This window comes from Sminthopsis crassicaudata, chromosome 1 (genome assembly GCF_048593235.1).
Source record: "Sminthopsis crassicaudata isolate SCR6 chromosome 1, ASM4859323v1, whole genome shotgun sequence".
Lineage (NCBI taxonomy): Eukaryota > Metazoa > Chordata > Mammalia > Dasyuromorphia > Dasyuridae > Sminthopsis > Sminthopsis crassicaudata.
This window is the reverse complement of record NC_133617.1, coordinates 422,812,094-422,833,492: the sequence shown is the minus strand read 5'-3', so window position 1 is coordinate 422,833,492 and position 21,399 is coordinate 422,812,094. Positions and strand designations below refer to the sequence as shown.

The following is a 21,399-nucleotide window of genomic DNA, read 5'->3' as shown; positions in this document are numbered from 1 at the left end:
TGTTCCTGGGCAAAGGCAGACTGCTGTGTATCTAGGGGGGATGGGAATGCAACAAGAGCAAACCTTATTGTGTTTACATGGGGATGGAGAAGGAAGGTGGGAGGAGACTAGATTGCTAGAGAGAAGCTTCAGGGAGATGCAATGTGACTTTTAATGTTTCAACGTATGGGCTATGGGAGAGCTGGTGCTGGTCCTGATTTCAAGCAGTCCAAATCCAAAGCTGTCTGGTGAGTGGCGCTGGACTATGGCTCCAAGGCCAAGTTGTCTACTCCTTTGGGTCTTCTCTGCAAGAAAGAGAAGAGTTTTATAAAAAGACAGTGTGGTTTAAGCATTCTACTCCAAAAGAGACCCAATGTGACTAGGACAGTCCCTGAGCCTATGAAAGGGAGATGGGAAAGGAGCTAAGCTGGAATCTGCCTTCCACTGAAGGGGCTTCAGGGATAGAGGTGGTATACCTTTGGGGGGCTGGAGGAGGTGCAGCAGCAGCAGTGCAGGAGGACAAGGAGCATCAGCACCAGGACAGTTCCTGAGGGGCAGGAGAAAAGATGTCAACTGGGACCTTGGCAGGGGAGTAGAAGAGGTTTGGAGCAGTGAGAATTAGGACTACATCACCCAGGTGGCTTGGAGACACCAACCACACTGACCCAAGTAGGTGAGAGTAAGTGAGGAAGGACAAAAACAGATCAGAGTGTCAGCTGGCAGGGGTGAGGTGGGGATCTGGAAGGAAGGCTGTGGCCATATTTACCCACGAAGGTGAAGAAGACTGCGAAGGCTGCAATGTCCCATTCGGACTGAAACAGATTGTGGCTTTTCAGTCTGCCCAACAATTCCTGTACTGTCTCCTGCAGCTCACTCTCCACATCCCTGGTGGATAGGGCCATCCCTGCAAGTCCTTGGGCACCTATCATCTCTGCAAGAACATCAAGAGCCAATAGAGCTCAAATATCTCCTCCCCCCTGTGGGACTTTCCACAGGTCCCAACTCAGCCCAAATCTGGGGGCAAAGACTCCCAGCTCCTTGTGTGACCTTGATCACAACTTCCAGGGGCCTCACATTCTATACTTCTAATGAGACAGAGGGTCTTTTAAGGTCCCTTCCAGATCTGGATCTGTGACTGACTGAGGTGAGGAATCACAAGATCCCAAGGCAGCCCATTCCTTTCCAAGTGTCGCCCTGGCACAGATGCCAACAGGAAGTTTCCATTTCTACCAACCTCCTCCATCCTTTGTTGTCCCTTCACAGAATACAGAAAACCAGAGAACCCTAACCTAATCTCTCCCCTTAACTCCCCCAAACTCCTAAGAAAGACCCCACTGGTTCCCCCAGTAAAATCTCTTCTCTTACCTTAGAGAGAGGACTGTCCTGGCTGGGGGGAGACCACACCTCGGCTTCCTACTTCCTACTCTGGCTGCACCTGTGGCCACCCAGCTCCTCCTCCAGCCCAGCCCAGCCCAGCCCAGCCCAGCTGTAGCTAATGTTTCAGGAATCAAAGAGTTCAGGGGCTAAAGAGCGAAGGCTTACCACAGCAACCGACTTGGAGGGTGAGAAAGGAAAATGCCTCCCCCTCCCAAAGGGCTGAGCTCTGCAAGATCCTCGTACTAAAAGTCCCTAAAGAAGGCAGGGATATCGATCACTCTTTGTCAGTAAGTCTCACACCGCACTCACTCCTAATTCCTGCCTCGGGCTTTCTGCTCCAGGAGGAGAGAGATTTTGAAAAAGCTCAGAGAACCAGGAGGCAGAGAGAATAGGACCCAGGAGGCTGACATGGCATGGTGAGAACTGCAGAAGGGAAGGAGGGCAGATTTCTCAGGGTAGCAACTTCAAGAAATCCATCAGTAGTAACTCTACTCACTGCACATTCCTCCAAATTCTACCCTAAGGGAAAGACCCCTCAGTTAGTAGCCAGGAAACCTGGGTTCTGTCCAACCCAAGTTTTGTCACTGGCCAACACTATGACCCCTAACAAGATGTTTTCTCCTTTGCTACCTTTTAGTTTCCTCATCCATAAAATGGGTGTAACCCAAGTTTATTGCTTTCTGGGAACAATAATAATAATAGCTTACATAAAAAATAGCACCTACTATGTGCCAGTTGGGCTAAATGCTAAATGCTCATTTGCTCTTCACAGCAACCTTGAGAGGTACAGATTATCCTCCTTTTACAGTTAAGAAGCTAAAACAGGTCAAATGATTTGCCCACCGACTGTTCACAGCTAGATTTGAACTGAGGTCTTAATCTGGGCCTGACTGGAGGTCCAGGTTTCCATCTGGGTGCCTCTAATCCCCATCCTGCCTAAATCCCAGGGCTGATAATAAGGACCAAATGAGACAACATATGGGATAGAGACATATGACTTTAAATTGTTATATAAATATGAAATATAATTTCTGCTAAATACTTGTGGTCATCTTCTCTTTTGTTAGTTTTTAAAGTTTAAAAAAAAAAAAAAAATTGGCCTGTCACTTCCCTCAAAAAATGTCCCCTAAGAGCTCAGTTAACTGTGGTGTGTATTTAGGATGAATTATTATTGCTCTATGGGAAATGATGAGCGTGATACTCTCAGGGGGAAAAAAAAACTGGAAAGTCCTCCATGAACTCAAGCAAAGTGAAAGGTATTGTATACAAAGTAATAGCAATGCTCCTGGATGACCAGTTGTGAATAACCTTGCTATTTTCAGTAGAACAATCACTGACAACTACTCTGAAGGACTTTTGATGAAAAATCCTATTCATATCTAGAGAAGGAACTGATTGTGTCTGATACAGACTAAAGCATTCTCATTTTCTATTTTTTTTAACTTCATTTTTTTTAGGGTTTTTTTTTTTTCATTAAGGTGGGAGATCTAATTTTTTTCATAATTTGACTTTTATGGAAATGTTTTGCATAATTTCACACGTGGTTTCTTAATTATAGGTATAGATAAGGAGATAACCTAGAATGCAAAAATTTTAAAAACAAATGTTAAAAAATGGGTTTTTTAAAAATGTAACTGGGGAAAATATAAAATAAAACAACAAAAAATATAAATTGCAAAATAAATAAAATTTTTAAAATTCCCCCAAAAATCATACACTCCCAGAAAAACAATGATTAATGACTGATTGATAATACATGCTCCTAGCCATATTTGTATTTGTTCTTTTAACTTTGTTGAAGTTGCACTAATGGGATTAGGACAGCAAGTGGTTAGTTGTGGGAATTGAGTGAACAATATTGACTCCATTTTGTGAAAATTCTGAGCTAGCTCAATTCCCTTTCTGTTCAATTATGGGTCTAGTCTAACTTCTGTCCTGTAAGAAAACTTTGTTCAATTGTGGAAGTTGGTGGGGCTGGGGTGGGGGTGGGGGATAACCTTATTGCATTTTTTGAACCTGCCTGGCTAGGAAACTAGATCACCTCTGACCAAGGACCTAGATTATGCTGACAGAAACTCCAACAGTCAGAACCAAAGATTAATGCAAGTCTTCTAACAATTGTACATTTCAAGAAACCCGTATGTCTTTCTTATGTCCTATCTGAAAACTAGCTTCAAACAGATCAATCAGTATTGTTTCCATGTTCCTCTGATTGTTTACAGACACTGAGGGGAGTGGGACAGCTCTTTTTCTGAATTCAGGAAATCTCACTTGTTCACTCTCCCCTCCCAACTTGTAAAGTCTCTATTTTTTTCCTATAAATTATAATTATAATTAAAAATCAGTCTGTCTCTTCCTATATTCAAGGTCCAGTCTAAGCTGAGGAGATCTAGTCTTGGTTTGTTGGGCAATTGCCATGTGTTGCTTAATAAATCAATATGATCAGAAACTCAAACTTTTGTTTTCTCATCATTTCATCTTTCATCTGCCACAACAGCACTAATATTGAATATTTTATATGGCTCAAGTTTTATTGCCACTCCGTACCAACTTTTATTTACATTGTGGTCCATGAATGTATAATGTATAAGTACTTCTTTGTTGTGAACCCTATTTCTTACAAAAATTAATATGGGTGTGTTATTGGATCAGTTTTTTTCTTCTTAGACGTATTTTCCATTATTGTTCCTTTTTTCTTGTAATTTTCTCATTAAAAGTTTTCATTATGAAGATGGGAACATTCTGAAATATTTTCACAGATAAATTTCCCAAATGTATCTTCCCGACTTCCATTTATATACTTTTGTGACCTATCATATTTTTTTTTCCAAACATGAAGACATTTTATTCATGTTAAATTTTGGCATTATCTAATGAAAGTATAGCATCACAGAGCTGTGACAAGGAGAAAGACTGAAATACAGCTTATGAAAACTGATAGGGACCTGGTCAAAATTTTGACCAATTGTCACTGAAATATGTGATGTGTGGCCTATATTTTAGACATAGAAGGAGAGAGGAGTTTGGACCAAGCCAAGTGTTGGACTGGAGTAGGGAGGGAGCAGAGACTAACTGGAAGAGGAACATTGAGATTGGAGTATGAGGACTTCCCAACTTGCTTCTTCTGCTCCCATTCAAGATCATGGATTTGGATCTGAAAGGGATTTCTGATAACATGTGATAACACAGCTAGTAAATATCAATCTAAGATTTAAACCCAGGGCTCCTGCTTGTATATCCACTACCCTTTCCACTACATTGAGATGCATATTTATGGGGCAGATGCTATTTGGCATGAACCTTCCAAAGATGCCTGATTTAATGCCCAGTATTCTTTATAACATTACTATCCTAAACAAACACTAGACTTTGTGCCTAACTTGGATGCTTCTTACACCAGGAGAGCCCCAGGCTAGGAAGTTCTTGTGGGGGACTGGGGGTGGGGGGGATGCGTAAGAAGGGGGGAAGGGGAGAGGAAGAGCTCAGATTCTTCAGTTAACTGTCATTTACTCCCCCACCCACCCCACTACAGTCATACACTGAACCTCCGAGATCGAGGTGACCTCCCTCCATAGCTGACTCCCTTCAGAGTGACCAGGTGATCAAGAGAGGGCAGCACTTAGTCTGTCTTTCTCTTTTCCATCTGTCACTGTCTGTATCTCTCTCCTCTGTTGGTCTATCTTTTGTTACCTCTTGTTCATCTGTATCTCTGTCTCGATTCATTTATATCTTTCTCTTGGTGTCTGTCATTTTCTGCCCCTAGCTCTCATCTGCCTCAGTGTCTCTGTGCTTCTGTCATTGTCTCATTGCATCTTTTTATTTCTCTTTGTTATCTAATTTCCTTGTTTATTTGTCTTCCCAACTCTTACCATCAACAGGATAAATGGACTCTTGGTCAGGAAGAATCTCCCCTTGATGAGTCCCACTTCTTCTACGGGAAGGTGAGCTTGTCACCTTTCCATTGATGGGGACAGATCACCTCTTCCCCACTCTTCAACAGACGAAGGTATATTCTCCAAATGGAATATGCTAAACAATCAATGAGTCAATCAAGAAGTATTTACTGTGTCTACTATATGTCAGAGATACAAATAGAAAAGTGAAACAGTCCCTTCTCTCAAAAAGCTTACATTCTACAGTAACATATGGAATATGTAACACTGGAATATGCCTAGACTTTGACTATTGGCTATTCTAGTGGGAGAGCATGTAGAGAAAATATGGAGCCTGTAACCAGGGCAGGTGGTCAGTGCATTTGAAGCCTGTGCAATAACCCATTTGAGGAGAGAAGTAGAAATGAGGTAGTTATGAATTCAGGCTTCTCTGTTCTTTGAAATGGGAGTAGTGATATCTCTCTAGCTGGGCATTTCCTAAGATAAAGGATTTCTTCCACCAATTTACCCAAATCTCCCTGCCATCTCTTTTTGTTTATAACTTATGTTTACTCCAACCTTTCCTAGAACTTCAGACAACCAAGCTGGTGTTCATAAGGTTTCAAATACTTGTATAATAAGGGAGCAGGTGTCAGAAGTTAGGGATAAAGAAAAAGGATAAAACCTTAGAATTTGGGGACTATGATTCAGTTTTGCTCCTCTGTTATAAAGCAAACTATCCTTTTTCCTTTCTCCCCTCCCTTACAACAACAGGGTTTGACCGGGCACACAGACCTACCACCATGGCAGGAACCTCAAAACGTCCCACCTCTCCCTGCTCCCCACAACCTTCCAGCCCCAGAACTTCCTCCTGCGAGATGTTTGGCTATGTGGGAATTGAGGCTGTGCTGGACCAGCTAAAGATCAAAGCTATGAAAACTGGTTTTGAATTCAACATCATGGTTGTTGGTGAGCAAAAGTGAATGAGAGGCTAGTAAGGTGGGAGGGGAAGAGAAAAATGAAAATAAGTTGAAGGGGAGAAGAAAAAGGAATTCAATTCATGGCTCCCTTAATTTTCCTTAGTTCAATTCTCTTCCACTCTGTGGTCCACAAGCCATTCATCAAACTGTGCAAATCCTTTGTCCCTATAACCAGTGCCTCCATGATTTTATTTCCTTGATCATCATAAGCATTTAGATTTAAATCTTAAAGGGGATCTCAGAGACTCTCTAGTTTATCCTCCCCTCCCCCATTTTACAGATGAGGTCAATGGAGATTAGGTGATTGCCACACAGGTATTATCTGATTAAGGCAGTTTTTGAATTTAGGTCTTCTGATTCCCAAGAAAACATTCTTCCTACTGTACCCTGCTGCCTTCAACCATACCCAGGTATCCTGGGCTTAACCTAGTCTGTGACCACACATGCCATTCTGCTCTTTATTCCATTAGGTATCTCCATTCCCTCCCTATCCCACTGTTCATGAATGTGTCCTTCTGGTATATCCCCAGGGAGGAGTGGATTAGGTAAGTCCACAATGGTAAACACTTTGTTCAAGTCCAAGGTGTGGAAATCATCACCAGTGAACAAGTTGGGACCTTTACCTCAAACCCTTCAACTGCAATCTGTTACCCATAGTGAGTACCCCCTCTTTATCTTCCTCACCCTATTCACCTACCAAGAACTGTCCCAACTTCCCAAAACTGTCCTCCCTCCAGAGATGATCCCCCTCCTTCAACTCTTCCTCTGGTCCTGATAGTTCCTCAGAGTTTGAGGTCCCTCTATGATGCTTCCCAACCCTCCCTCCATAGCAATTGAGGAGAAGGGAGTGAAACTGAAGCTGACAGTGACAGACACACCTGGATTTGGGGACCAGATCAACAATGACAAGTGGTATGTTCCTTCTTGAGAATTCTCTCCCTATTCAAAGCACACTTTTTTTTTTTCTATCCATTTCCCCATTCCTTAAACTTTTGCTATCCCTCCATCTATCCTACCTCTAATACTTGACACAGGATATGGATGGGTGGTAGAATCTAGCTCTGCTTTAGAGAATCCTGCAGCAAGAGCAGCTATTTTAAGATTCCTATAGTTAGTGTGAGGAGGGGCTGTGAGAGTCCTGACCCATCTTTCACAGTCCAGTTCAAGTCCCACCTTCTCCACAAGGACTAGCTGAATCACTCAGGCTTCATTGATAACTTCTCTTTCAAAAACCCTGAAGTATTCATCTCTGCTATTCTTGCAGAACTTGCTAAAGGTTTCCTAGTGTTGTTATTGTCTAAGTCTGTTTATTTCATATGGACTGTACCCTACATGAAGGTACATGACTATTCTGTAACCTTTATTTCTTGTGTGTGTGTGTGTGTGTGTGTGTGTGTGTGTGTGTGTGTGTGAGTGTGAGAGAGAGAGAGAGAGAGAGAGAGAGAGAGAGAGAGAGAGAGAGAGAGAGAGAGAGAGAGAGAATTGGGGTTAAGTGACTTGCTCAGGGTCACAGAGCTAGTAAGTGTTAAGTGTCTGAAGATGGATTTTAATTCAGATCCTCTTCAGAGCCAGTACTCTATCCACTTTGTCATCTGGCTGCCCCCAGCTCTTAAGTTGATGTTGGTGATAATCATGATGGGGAATGAGAAAGGTAGGATTCCAAAGAACCTCGCCATGTATCTGCAGGGTAAGAACAGTTAGATGAGATGCTCAGGATCTTTTCCATTGTTTTTCCCCTTTCCTTCCCAGTTGGGACCCCATCCTGAACTACATCAATGATCAATATGAGCGCTACCTGCAGGAGGAAGTTCTCATCACTCGGCAGCACCACATCCTGACACACGAGTGCACATCTGTGTGTACTTTGTGCCTCCCACAGGGCACTGGTGAGGGGAGAGCAAAGGGAAGCTGCCTCTGGCAGGGTGAGGGGATGGCACTTTTAGACATAACACACATGAATTATGGGCGCTCCTCTGCTAGGGACTATGTGTCCCTATTCTCTAATCCTCACTAATATTGCTGATTAAAAGCTCCAGGTACTACTAGAGTTTGGGGTAAAGAGAGGAGTCTAGATTGATTTGAGCTGGAAAATAGGCTCATTGCCTCCTTCACCTTACTGCCTCCTAGCCTTCGGCCTCTAGACATTGAGTTTCTGAAGCGTCTATGTCGAGTGGTAAATGTTGTTCCTGTTATTGCCCGGGCAGACAGCCTCACCTTAGAAGAGAGGAAGCTTTCAGGTGGCAGGTAAGGAGGAACTGGGCCAGACATGGAGGACCGTTATCACTAGGATGCTGGACAGTTCAGAAAGCTGACTAGGAGACTTCATTCCCAGGCTTAGGAAAGAATTTCATTGATAAATGGAGTAAAGACCCCAGTAGGGAGAGAAATGATCATTTGGATTAGAGATGGAAAAAACAGGAAAGGGCTTTACTTGGGGTTGTTTGGGAATTTGGTGGAGAGCCATATCAGAGAGAGATGATCCATGGTCTGGCAAGAACTGACATTCAATTTCTGCCTCCCTCAGATTCAGGAGGATCTGAAGAACAATGGCATCTTGTTACCCCCAGAAGTGCTTTGATGAAGACACTAATGACAAAACTTTGAATGACAAGATCCGGGTGAGGGAGCAAGTGATAACAGTAATGGATCACCAAAGGGCTGGGGACCTCTCTTTTAGAAAACTACCTAAAATGGCAGCCTTTTATCTCCTCCTATCTCTCTTCATTATTATATATATCCAGATCCCATCATTTCAGGTACAAGAAATTGTGTTGGGACTGCCAGGTGTGGAGCTTTTGATAGAGCACTAGCCCATGAGTCAGGAGGACTTGAGTGTAAATGTTACACTTAGTGTCTATGTACAGATCGTCACTCCCCAATAAGCAAACAAATTCTGTTCATTTGCATGAGGAACCTGAGAGTCCTACAGATAGACAACTAATAAGGACACAATCTGCTTAAAGAGTTCCTTCTTATCCAGCCTAAAAGAAGGCTTTCTTAAGAGATTTTATGCTTGTTTCTAATTCCAAGTCCTCTTTTCTGCTTTCACCTGACTTCCCACTCCAATCGAAATCCAGAACCATCTCAAGTTTTCTTGGTTCTTGAGGAAAACAGGCTCTCCACCAAACCTACAACCAACCCCAAGTGAAGTCCTCTCCTGGTTTTCCCACCTCTCATCCAACTGATCACCCCCTCTCCCAATTGAGGTCTTTAGTCCTACTTATTGATAAAACTCTTTCCTAAGGTTCTATACATTCTGCCCTTAAATTCAGTTAAATTTGTATCCCCAGGCAGTTTATCATCCCCAAATAAGTAGTCCCTAGTCCCCTCTCAAAGTATTTTTTCTTTTATCTTTTTTCCTCCCTGAGGCTGGGGTTACGTGACTTGCCCAGGGTCACACAGTTAGGAAGCTTTAAGTGTCTGAGACCAGATTTGAATCAGGTCTTCCTGACTTCAGGGCACTACAGGTGCTCTAACCACTGTCCCTCAAAGGATTTTCAACCTATTAGCATGATGTAATTCAAAGAGTCAGATAACCTGGGTTCAATTTTTGGGGTCTGCTATTTTTTCCTTATATAACATTACTCAAGTTATTTTTGCTGCTTTCAACCTCAGTTTCCTTATCTCCAAATTGAGAGCCTCACACTAGAGGATTTCTAAAGTTTCTTTCAGTTCTCTGAAGGAGAGAGTGAGGCTGATAAGTTTGCACATTCAACTCACCTCCAAATCAAGATATAAACAACAGCTACAAGGACAAGCAGCGCTGCTGGGAAAAACCCAAACAGTTTAGTATGTCTGAGCAAGGAGTGGACGTTAGTGTTTCAATGGATTCACAATAACTCTATTAAAGGGCAATTCAAGATGCCTTTTGTGCTATTTAATTCTTGTCCATGTCTTTCCATGAATCTTCTGGAAAGAATTCAGCATGATGCAGACTTTCTTTGGTTCTTTCAACATGTTGTGGATGCTAAAGCAACCCTGCCTTTTATGAGTAATTTATTCACGAATTTATTTATTTATGAATAAATTTATGAATCAACTGGAGTTCAAATCCCTCCTCAAATTCTTATTAGAATGTGTGACTCTGAGTGAATCACTTTACCCAGTTTGTCTCAGACAGGCTCACCCTCTTTTCTGACCATACATGTTCCTGATGATGTCTTTTCCAATGATTTGATATACATTCTATGGATTTTTACATTGATTTTTGAATCATCTGTAGTTTTGGCTCTACTGGGGTCATGTTGTTTGTAAGATATCCCTGGAAAGATCTTGGTGTTAATAAAATTAGCCTTGAGGGTTTGGAGCAGCTGGGGTTCAACCAAAGAGTTGTGCAATTTTCCAAGAATGATACAATCTGGTCTCTTCTTCCTACTTAATTGTGGAACATTTCCCAGCTATGACATTGTCCAGTTATGGTATATCTTACTATGTGCTATGAGATAATAGGGATAAAATGCCCTTGGGCTTTTCATTCAGCTTCATATGGGATAGGCAATAGGCTTTCCTCATCCTCTTCCACCTCTCCCACCTCCTATTTGGACAGCCAGACCAATCCTATTTGGATACCTTGGGAAACAGCCTCACTAAGTACGTTTTCTTATCTGTAAAAGTGGGATAATTTTAGCACATAAATAGTTATAGGATCAAGCAAAGTAATAATCACAAGTACTTTGCAAACAAAATATATAATAAAGTCGACAATTTTTTTTTTGGAGGGGAGCCTTCTATTCTTTGGAATTTACAAAACACCTTCCTTGATACTGACAAACAAATTCTGTCCATCAGCAACATTGTAAAGTTAGAAAAGTTTCTGTTTAGCCCCCTACCTTCTCTTTTATGAATCTTCTCCTTCTCCAGCATCCATGGTAACCATTTCTTCTAACCCTTTTATTTCCTCCTTATCTCTTGTTCTCTTTTCTGCTATTAAAACCTATTTGCAAAAAAAGGCAAGGCTTCTTTTATTTTTTCACTTATAAACCCTTTTTTGCTCCCAAAATTTTTACAAACCCCTAGTTATATAGGTATCAAAATCAAACATTTACTGATAATCATAATTCACAACCCCTCCCTATTCTGTCAATGAGGGGTTGTAGAAAGTCTTTTACTTCCTGTCTCAAGATCCAAATTCTACTGCAGAGGAAACAATTCAGATGGGATGGGCACTTTGAAAGCCAAACAAAGCTTTCCTAAAAGATTTGTAGAGAAGTCATACAAGTAAGATGCTCGTGTGGTGATCAGAAATGGTAGTTTTCAGGTCTCTCTGAAGAACTTTAGAATTGGTTGCACGACATGGGAGATGCTAACAAAGGACTGTGGCTGGGGCATGGTGTACCTTCATCAAAGGTGCTGTGATCCATGAGCAAAACAAAAATGTAATAGCTCAAAAGAAATGTGAGTTGTGCACACTTATAGACATTTCCACCCCAAATGTTCATATGGATTATTTGTGTCTGACTTGTGGTAGAGCCAAGCTTGTATTTGATCTGAAAAATCAGTCAGACATATTGTGTCATAATCCATTCAAGAACAACCACCTATCCTATTTTTTCCTTCTTGCTCACTCTTCTCTCCATTCTTTGAAATCCTAGGATTTCAAACTCATAGTCCTGATTTCTCCCAGTTAATCTAGTTGAAGACTTCCTCTTCTACATAAATACTCCCTCCCATACTCCAGTGTTCTCATTCACTTTTTCTTGCTCAGTTTACTTTTTCCCTTTTTGTTCCCCCACCCCAGGTTCCATACTCCCACTAAGCCCTTCAAACTCTTGTCTGCCTTGAGAGGTATAGCTTTCAAGAATAGGGAGGTGAAATTCCCATTGTCTTTTGCCCAGGTCAGAACATACCAGGAGCATTGTGTTCAATACTGGGTACCATATTTAGGAACAACATTAATAAGCTAGAGAGTGTCCAGAAGAGGGAACCTGGATGATAACAAGAAGCTTGCTTAGTGGAAACATAATAGTTATCTTTGATTATTTCAAGGGCTGTTGTGTGATGGAAGAATACTCGTTCTGTTTAGCCCAGAGGACAGAACCAGAAACAGTGGCTAGAAATTGCAAAAAGGCAGATCTGGAGTGAAATTTTCCAGAAAGGTAGTTAGAGGTTTGTAGTGGAGATTTCCTTTTCAGATATGAATTGGACTAAATGGTTGCTGAAGTTCCTTCTAAAGCTGAAATTCTGTAATCCTGTAATTCTGTGACTACTTCAGGAGAAGATCCCTTTTGCTGTGGTCGGGGCAGATCGTGAACACATGGTTAATGGGAAATGCGTCCTTGGCCGGAAGACAAAATGGGGAATCATTGAAGGTGAATACAGGATAGGTGGGAGAGGAGAATCTGAGAGGATGGAGAGGATGGGTTTAGTGATGATTGGACTTCAATATTGGGAAAGAACCATTGGTGGGGGAAGGGTTGGTGTTAAAGGTGACATAGCACTTTGCACATAATTAGGAATCAATAAATATTGATTGAATAAATGAATGAAATGATACCAGGGAAAAAAGAGCCCTTGTACTCAAAAATTTATTCAATTTTGTAAGCTTCAAGTGCTATATAAAAGTTAGCTATTATTTTTTATTATTCCAGTGGAGAACATGGCTCATTGTGAATTCCCACTCCTGAGAGACCTGCTCATCCGGTAAGAGAGAAGCCAGGGAAGGTTATGTGGGCACAAAGAAGGGCAGAGACAGATTGGGTTCAATTGGGTCCTGAGAGGAAGAGGCCTACGTGGGGGAAAGGGAATAAGAGGGTATAGAGAGGTCTGAAGTGACTAGATGGCCTTCTTTCTCAAGCTCCCATATGCAGGACCTTAAAGACATCACCCATAATGTTCACTATGAAAATTATCGAGTACACAGATTAAATGAGAGTCACCTATTAACAAAGGGGGCTGGATGGGTGACCTTGAGCCCACCCACCCGAAGGACCTCTGCTGGAACCAGCCGAAGCCAGCGCTGGAACCGAGAGGACACAGAAAGTGGCTGCTGAAACAATTCTAAACACAAATCTCTCAAACATCTCATACTCAAGCCCCCTCAGACTTTCAATCTCACAACTCTTCTTTATGCTTTACCCTTTTAACCACAACCAGATAAATTTGGGTTCTCTCAAGAAAGCAGGCCTTGGTCCCACCAACTCCAACCATCCTCCTATCTTTGTACTAACTATGGGAGTATCAAGTTAGAAATTTCGCCTTTGAAAAGTTGTGCTTTGTAAATTGCTTGATTTTTGCGCTTCGATGAATTTTTATGAATAAAAATATAACTTTTAAAGAAAGGTTTTTATAACCAAAAGACTCTCTGGGCCCTATTGCCAGGAGTCTTGTAGGATTTGTAGGGTTTCCTTGGCCCCAATCTTACTTTAACCCAGTACAAGTTACAAGTTGCATATCAAACTTGTAACCCCTAAATAAATTACATATTTCCTCATGGACAAGTTATCCATTCCAAACTCCTTTTCAAAACCCACTTTGAGATAACATAGCAAGTAGTTGTTGATTTCACTTGACTGTTCATGATTACATTTCCCAGAAATCTTCATCTATTTGTTCAATATTTTATATCCTTCATATCTTTCTACCTTTGCCTTCTATCATAAGATACATGTATGTATGTCACAGCTTATTAGGATATTTGAAAAGCTTTGCCTTAACCAGCCTATAGATTAAAATATGGGTAACCCAGAACAGTCTTAAGAGGGAGGGAGATCTTTTACTCTCTGGGTCCCAAACGGTTATCAACTTTATCATTAACCAGTATTCACTGAGTATGGCATTTTGTTGAACAAATCATTGCCCTAAATCTTGTACAGGATTAAAATTCATTCCAGGCTCCTTCCACAAATTTTGCAGCCTATATTCTACCTAAAGCATCAGTGGGTATAAGGTAAGGGAGAATGACCCAGCCATTTAATCGAATTTATTACATAAAGCTTTTCCTGATGGCTCTTAGGCCATTTTTCCTCTCTGAATTTCCAATGACTTAGGGAAGGGAAAGTACATTGGATTTGGCATTAATGAACATCCTTGGTATGTCATATATCATACCTGCATGTCTTGGGCAAATTCCTTGGGCTTTAGCTTCCTCATTTGTAAAGTAAGAGGCTTAGAGCAGTGAGATACCACAGTGGATAGAGCTTTGGCCCTGGAGTCAAGAGGACCAGAGTTCAAATTCAGCCTCAAACAATTACCAGCTATGTGACTTTGGGCAAGTTACTTAATCCTGTTTGCCTCCAAAAAACAGTTAAAAGATAAAATGAGGAGTTTATACTAGATTAGCACTTCTTAAACTTTTTCCACTCTAGATCCCTTTTCAACTGAGAAATTTTTACTCAGCCCCAGGTATACAATTATGTAAAAAGGCATACAAATCAAACATTTACTGATAAACAATTCCATGACTCCACATTCTGTTAGGAGACCTCTTATGTGGGTCATGACACAGTTTAAGAACTTTGTACTAGATGTCTAAGGGTCTTTCTAGCTCTAAATCTATTATGAGATGGACTCATTAATAAAAGCATTTACAGTCTGCCTCTTACTACCCTGGACAAAAATCACTTTGGACAAATTACCTAATTTCCTGGGGCTTCAGGTTCCTCTTCTGTAAGAAGAAAAGATTGGCCTCAATGGCTCTCTGTTCTGTTCCAGGCCTTAAAGGGTCACAGGCTAGTCCAGTGATTTCCATTTGAAACTGGAACAAAATGGAGATACTTGTAGACTGTCTCGACATTAAATGAAATTTACTTAACAGTAGCATGTAAAGGGCAAAGATGGATAACATTTATTTAGTCACGTATACTTTCCTTGCCTCCATTTTTTCCATACTGGCACTGCTGGAGCATTACATTCTACTGGGGAGATGGATGTGAAGGAATACAACATAACCTCAAGAACTTTAAAAAGGTCTGTGATCTCCAGGATGCAGATATTCCCACTCCCTTATGTCTGTCCATACTGTGCTCTTGTCCATGCCCTCCCATAAGTTCATCACAGAGGGCTCACCCACCATACTGGGAGCTTTCCTTGTTTCCTCCAGGCCTTCCAATTCTAGCTATTTCCACTTCCTTTGGCTTGTCTCTTGAGATGCTGGTGAAGCTGTGACCACGAATGACTGGCTCCTGCAAGGGATACCCAAAGGACTGGAAGCAGAAATTGGGGTCCCACACCAGGCATGATGGGGGCCATTCTCAACTCGCCCTGTCCCATCCCAGAGAAGGTACAAGATTGGACACCAGGTCATCTCGCATCCTATGCCTCAGTTTCCACTCTGGGCACTTGGAGGCAATCACAGACCCTTCTTGGAGACTGGGGGGAGAGAAGATGGGGGGAGAGGAAGGAATAAAAGATTATCAAAATATTTTGGAGATAACGCTATTCCCCAGAGCTAAGACCCAGCACACACTGTGTCCTGAGCTTGGCTTAATCCTTTGTGTTCAGGATATCACCTTCTGACAAAGCATATTGCTTGGAGTAGCACTGGGTGTTTACTGGGATTGAGCTTCCCCTATTACCTGGGGCCATGCCATTACATGTTCACAAGTTCCCTGCTCCTAGTCTCTGCTAAGTACTTCACACCCCAGCATAGAACTCTGGGTGTGGCACAGTCCAGTCCTCAAGACTTGAGATAACCCTGTTACCACAGGGGCTTGTGGAAACAATAACTCAAGACTTAAAAGTGATTGTCACAATTCAGCCCACTTGTGGGCCTGCCTTTGGTCCAGCATGTAAAGCCGCCCTTAGGAAGGGGGCTTCCAAATTTTTCTCACTCTGAAATTAAACTTGTGTCTATGTCCTGATTCTCCTGTTTCCTGGTCTGCTTTGTTTCAGCTCTGGCCATCCACAGACTAGAGACTGGTTCTGATCTAGTTAAGCAGTCCATCCCTGCATCTGCACAGAAAGGGAGGGGGAGGGGGTAAAAGCAAAATCTTGGACTGAGGCTGGGGGCATGAAGACATACCCGGGGCATCATGGAAAGAAGAGGGACACAGTGGCCAGAAAGATAGCCAAGGGCAAGGTCCAGCAGCATTCATGTATGTGCACCGGGAGACAGAAGGCTCTGTCCCTGTTAACTTTCTCCAGTGTTAAGAGGCATCTGACAGAGAATCGGTCTTAGAATCAGATCTGGATTCAAGTGCAATCTCTAACATCCTGGCTCTAACAAAGACAAAACCCAAACAGTCCCTGCTCTCAAATACCTTATACTCTTAAATCAGGTGCAGCTGGGAGAGGGGATATTTACACAACTATCTTATTATTGAATGTATACAAAGTAATTTGGCAGAGGAGGGAAGGCACAACTTAAAGAGGATCAGGAATGACTTCTTGTAGAAGGTGGTAGCAATTAAGAATTTTGAAAAGTTAGGAAATCTAGGAGGCAGAAATTAGGAGGAATTGTATTCTAGGCAAATAGAACTGTAGCAAATAGGACAGTTTTGTAGTAAACAGTTTGCTGGAAAAGAAAGCTAGAGGTAGATTGTGAAGAGCTTAATGATAGTGGAGTTTGTCTTTTATTCTAAAGACAATAGGGAGCCCCTAGAGCTTCTAGAGCTCTTAGCATTGTCAGTCTGTTCTTTAATAACAGATCTGTTCTCTTAAGAATGTACTGGAATAAGAGAGTTTGGAGGAAGGGAGACCAAGTAAGAAGCTATTGTAATAAGTCTATGTTAGAGAGGACTTGTGTCTATTTTCTAAAAAGAAACCTTTATGATGCAATAAATAAAGCTAATTTATGTCTTGCTGTTAGAGAAGATGAGAGCAGGATGAAGAGGATTTCTTTGGTACCAAAATGACAGGGTGTTCTTCACTCTGATACTCTCTTTGTAAATGAGCTGATATCCAATCATTTATGTATTTGGGTTCTCCCTACTACAGTCCTTAGGATACATAATCCCCAGGAGGTGGGTAACCTTTTTTTTATTATCATTTTCTTTATTGTAATAGGGTTTTTTTTTTCTCAATACATGCAAGGAAAAAGTTTTCAACATTCACCCTTGTAAAATTTTTCTCTCTTATCCCTTACTTCCTCACCCCAAGACAGCAAGCTTTCCAATACAAGTCAAACATGAGCAATTCTTCTAAATATATTTCCATATTCATCATGGTGCACATTAAAAAATTAGACCAAACAGGAAAATAACATGAGAAAGGAAAAAAATGCAAACAATGTAAAAAAGGTGAAAATATTATCCTTTATTCAATTCAGTCTCCACAGTTCTCTCTGGATGTGCATGGCACTTTCCATCCCAGGTCTATTGGAATTGCCTTGAATCGCCTCATTGTTAAAAAGAGCCAAGTTTGATCATCACATAATCTTTTTTGGAGGCTAAGACTTCCAATTTCTTTTTTAATGGTATTTTATTTTTCTAAATATATGCAAAGATAGTTTTCAGCATTAATCTTCACAAAACCATACATCACAATCTTGTTACTGTGTAAAATATTCTCTTAGTTTTACTCACTTGACTTAGCACCAGTTCACGTGAGTCCAAGTTTTTCTGAAATCAGCCGGCTAATCATTTCTTACTCCCTTTATAGTAATATATCATCACTTATTCAGCCATTCTCAACTGAGGGACATCCACTGAATTTCCACTTCCTTAAGTGAATGACTTCTTATTTCTTATCTGGGATTCCCACCTTGTTAGAGAAGGACATTCAAGAGCCAACTGAAGACAAGGAATTGGTAGTGGTTCTTGGTACAATGGAATCCCAGGTGGACATGATTCTCCTTGTACCATCTATGGCAAAGTTTATTTTTCTTTTTTTTTTTTTTAATTATAGCTTTTTATTTACAAGATATGTGCATGGGCAATCTTTCAGCATTGACAATTGCAAAACCTTTTGTTCCAACTTTGCCCCTCCTTCCCCCCACTCCTTCCCCAATGGCAAGTTGACCAATACATGTTAAATATGTTAAAATATAAATTAAATACAATATATGTATACATGTCCATGCAGTTATTTTGCTGTACAAAAAGAATCAGACTTTGAAATAGTGTACAATTAGCCTGTGAAGGAAATAAAAAATGCAGGTGGACAAAAATAGAGGGACTGGAAATTCTATGTAGTGGTTCATAGTCATCTCCCAGAGTTCTTTCACTGGGTGTAGCTGGTTCAGTTCATTACTGCTCTATTGGAACTTATTTGGTTCATCTCATTGTTGAAGATGGCCACATCCATCAGAATTGATCATCACATAGTATTGTTGTTGAAGAATACAATGATCTCCTGGTCCTGCTCATTTCACTCAGCATCAGTTCATGTAGGTCTCTCCAGGCCTTTCTGAAATCATCCTGTTGGTCATTTCTTACTGAACAATAATATTCCTTAATATTCATATACCACAATTTATTCAGCCATTCTCTAATTTATGGGCACCCACTCAGTTTCCAGTTTCTGGCCACTACGGCTGTACGGAAAAGTATCTTAAATGTAGGTTGTGATCCCATATGAGATCATGTAAGTGAATGGGGGGGTTGTGAAAAAATTTGGCAACAGTAAAAGATATCAGATTTTCCACCAAGATTTAATTCTTTATGTAAAAATAAACAAGCACATCTCCTTAGATGCAATTTTTTGGTCTTTAATAAATGATAAAATTGTATGTATACCAAAGAGTTGTTTCAAAAAAATTTTTTTATTTGATTTGTATACCTATTTTATATATATTTATATACTAGAGATTATGTAAAAATTTCTCAAGCAAAAAGGGCTACAAGTGGAAAAAGTTTAAGAAGCCCTGATCCAAGGTCTTCAGTTCTTCTTTGATTCCTCCTGATATAAACTGAGATCTTTTTGGTAAAATTAATGTAACCTTTGGGGGAGGCCCCTATACTCCCAAACCCTGAGGAAGCATACTTTCCCAGACAAGCTCTTCTCAAGTTAAGCAGCTTCATTCAATTGGAGATCTTGGTCAAATCACTCTCCATTGAATCTTTTAAGGATGTTCCAGATCCCCTTCAGGGAATTCCTAGACTCTGGGGAAAGTCTTCAAAATGATTTTATTCAATTAGAGATTTCTGTCTGATGGTCCTTTATTGATTAGTCCAAACAGCTCCCAGCCCCAGGCCAACATTTTGCTCATAAAACAGGGGTCTGTTAAACTCACCTTTGCCAATTTCCTCATTAGGAATTTGCTGGCTAAGAGAGCTTCTTCTTAATGAACAATAAAACTTCCTTTTTGCCATAGATTTTGGGGTTTGTGAATTCTTTTGCATTGTACCTGTGCCTCAGAGAAGAATAAGAGGATCTCTCCCCCTTATTCCCACACTTCAACACTCCTAATTCCCCATTTCTCCTAGTAAGAGTCAGGCAAATCAAAACAACACTAAGGTTTCACTTTACATTCAGAATATTGGCTAAGATAACAGTAATAGAGAGTAGTTTTGCATCACTTCTATAGTATAATTTGAAATTGTTTTTCAAAATACTTGGACTTCTTCATAAATCCACATATACAACAATCGCTATTTCCTATTTCAACCTTTTGTCTCCAAAGATTTTGTCTGAGCTAAAAGCATTTAGCTGATCATTCTTTTCTTCTCGATTTCCAGGGAAAGCTATTTCATAACCTTTTCCAATAACTTGTTCTAGTGTCTGATAGCTCCTAACAACTGGAAAATATTTTCTTATGGCTAATTCTTCTGTGTGATTTAAGCTTGTTTCCTTTTATACTGTTTTCAGTTGGGATAAAGAATGGCAAGGAACTGTGTTCTTTTTAACAACATTTCAAATACTCAGTCTATTTTCCTACAGTGCTAAAGCAGAGAGATTAGTCTAAGAAAAATCTGGAGAAAAACTCATAGTGGAAGGAATGCCTCATAATAATGATAGTCAACAAGTTCTTAATTGTTGCCATCTTACTTCCACAGCAATTTCAGCCTATCATCAGGCTTCTACTCTTCCTTCATATTTCTGCTGATTGGGATTTAACATCAAGGTTCCTCCCCTTTCCTAGAAGAGTGTTTCCCAACCCTTTACATGGCCGGTGTCTTGTTTTAGTGGAATTATTTGCAAATCTTTATTCACAAATAATTGAGTGGCAGTAACATCTGAAGCATTATATTAGACGCTGTACTAGTTGGCAAAATTTAATTTAGATGGAGTCCTATTCATTAAAAAGAAAGAAACTAATATTCATATATGCAATTCTTAGTTCCACATTGAAAAGTTAGTAATAAAACATAGAATCATTAAGAGGGACCAAATAACTTTTTAGAGCAAATTCTCTTTGTTCAGTCAAGACTGTTAATGGTATATTTTGTATTTCCTTTTCATATTTTCCTATTTCATATTCATCAAATTCTCCATGAATTGCTAATAAATTTATGGAATTATGAAAAGGGAGAAGGCACATCCAGTTCTTTGGTTACTATTGGAAAAGACCACAATGGCAATGGGAAGTAAAGCTGCAATCACATTTTAATAAAAGACAGAAGGTGCAGGGGCAAACAGGCACAGTAAATACAGAGACAAGCAATTAAAGGGCAGGGTACAGAGGCAGATGGTGTGGGGATGAGGATAGGGTGATGGTTGGAGGAAGGCAGGCATCCTGAGGAAGAGAATGGGAAAGGGAGAGCTACACAGAGTCACTCACATAACCATGAATTAGAGTTGGGAGCACTTGTCATCATGGTCCTTGATGTAGATGGAAGAATAATTTGGAGGCAGGGAGAAATATATAATTGAGATCTCATTTTTATAGAGTTTTGATAGGGGAAATGGACTAACTCTTATCTGTGTCATGTTGAGGTTAATTCATTAACATATCAAACTTATGGGCAATTCTTTAAAACTAATATGTCAATGTCATTTCAGCACCATTTGGTGTTCTGCTGATCTGTGGATGTCTGGAATTTATCTGAGATTCACATACTATAAAAGGCCCTGACCCAATACCTAGAGAGTTGCTCTGATTTAGCACATATTTCCAACATGTGTTTTTTTTATTATATGATACAATTTATGCCCAAAGGGTCATAAAATTATATATATTCTTTCATCCAGTAGTGCCACTATTGGGTCTGTATCCCAAAAAGATCATAAAAAAGGGAAAAGGACCCACGTGTGCAAAAATATTTGTAGCAACCCTTTTTATAGTGACAAGGAATTAGAAATTGAGTGGATATCCATCAATTGGAGCATGGCTGAATTAGTTATTATATATGAAAACAATGGAATATTATTGTTCT

The 21,399-nt window shown here is 40.4% G+C and overlaps 2 protein-coding genes across 3 annotated transcripts; one reads left to right on the top strand and one right to left on the bottom strand.

The window, feature by feature from the left end:
* Positions 1-133: 133 nt before the first annotated feature.
* On the bottom strand, positions 134-5,303 carry SMIM22 (small integral membrane protein 22). 2 transcript variants are annotated; one of them, XM_074280440.1, is made up of 4 exons: positions 5,226-5,303; positions 746-910; positions 456-526; positions 134-284 (listed from the first exon to the last, which is right to left on the bottom strand). In XM_074280440.1, exons 2-4 carry the CDS (start codon positions 906-908, stop codon positions 243-245), a joined length of 276 nt encoding a protein of 91 aa, XP_074136541.1. In that variant the 5' UTR covers positions 909-910; positions 5,226-5,303; the 3' UTR covers positions 134-242. The 2 variants fall into 2 exon arrangements, with proteins under 2 accessions (XP_074136541.1, XP_074136540.1); XM_074280439.1 differs by lacking the exon at positions 5,226-5,303 and adding an exon at positions 1,345-1,458.
* SEPTIN12 (septin 12) lies at positions 1,513-13,485 on the top strand. Its single transcript, XM_074280436.1, is given in 14 exon segments — positions 1,513-1,643; positions 5,235-5,297; positions 6,003-6,197; positions 6,739-6,864; positions 7,039-7,120; positions 7,958-8,037; positions 8,040-8,094; positions 8,336-8,430; positions 8,433-8,452; positions 8,733-8,764; positions 8,766-8,826; positions 12,420-12,516; positions 12,796-12,847; positions 13,002-13,485. Coding segments are annotated over 12 exon segments (1,062 nt in total). The 5' UTR covers positions 1,513-1,643; positions 5,235-5,297; positions 6,003-6,031; the 3' UTR covers positions 13,198-13,485.
* The last annotated feature ends 7,914 nt before the right edge of the window (positions 13,486-21,399 follow it).

Bases quoted from the DNA above. Each gene is read 5' to 3' on its own strand.
- SMIM22 (XM_074280440.1), bottom strand. From the start codon at position 908: ATGATAGGTGCCCAAGGACTTGCAGGGATGGCCCTATCCACCAGGGAT. The intron at 527-745 runs GTAAATATGGCC...CCTGCCCCTCAG, and splicing joins AGTCTTCTTCACCTTCGTGG to GAACTGTCCTGGTGCTGATG. The intron at 285-455 runs GTATACCACCTC...TCTTTCTTGCAG, and splicing joins CCTCCTCCAGCCCCCCAAAG to AGAAGACCCAAAGGAGTAGA.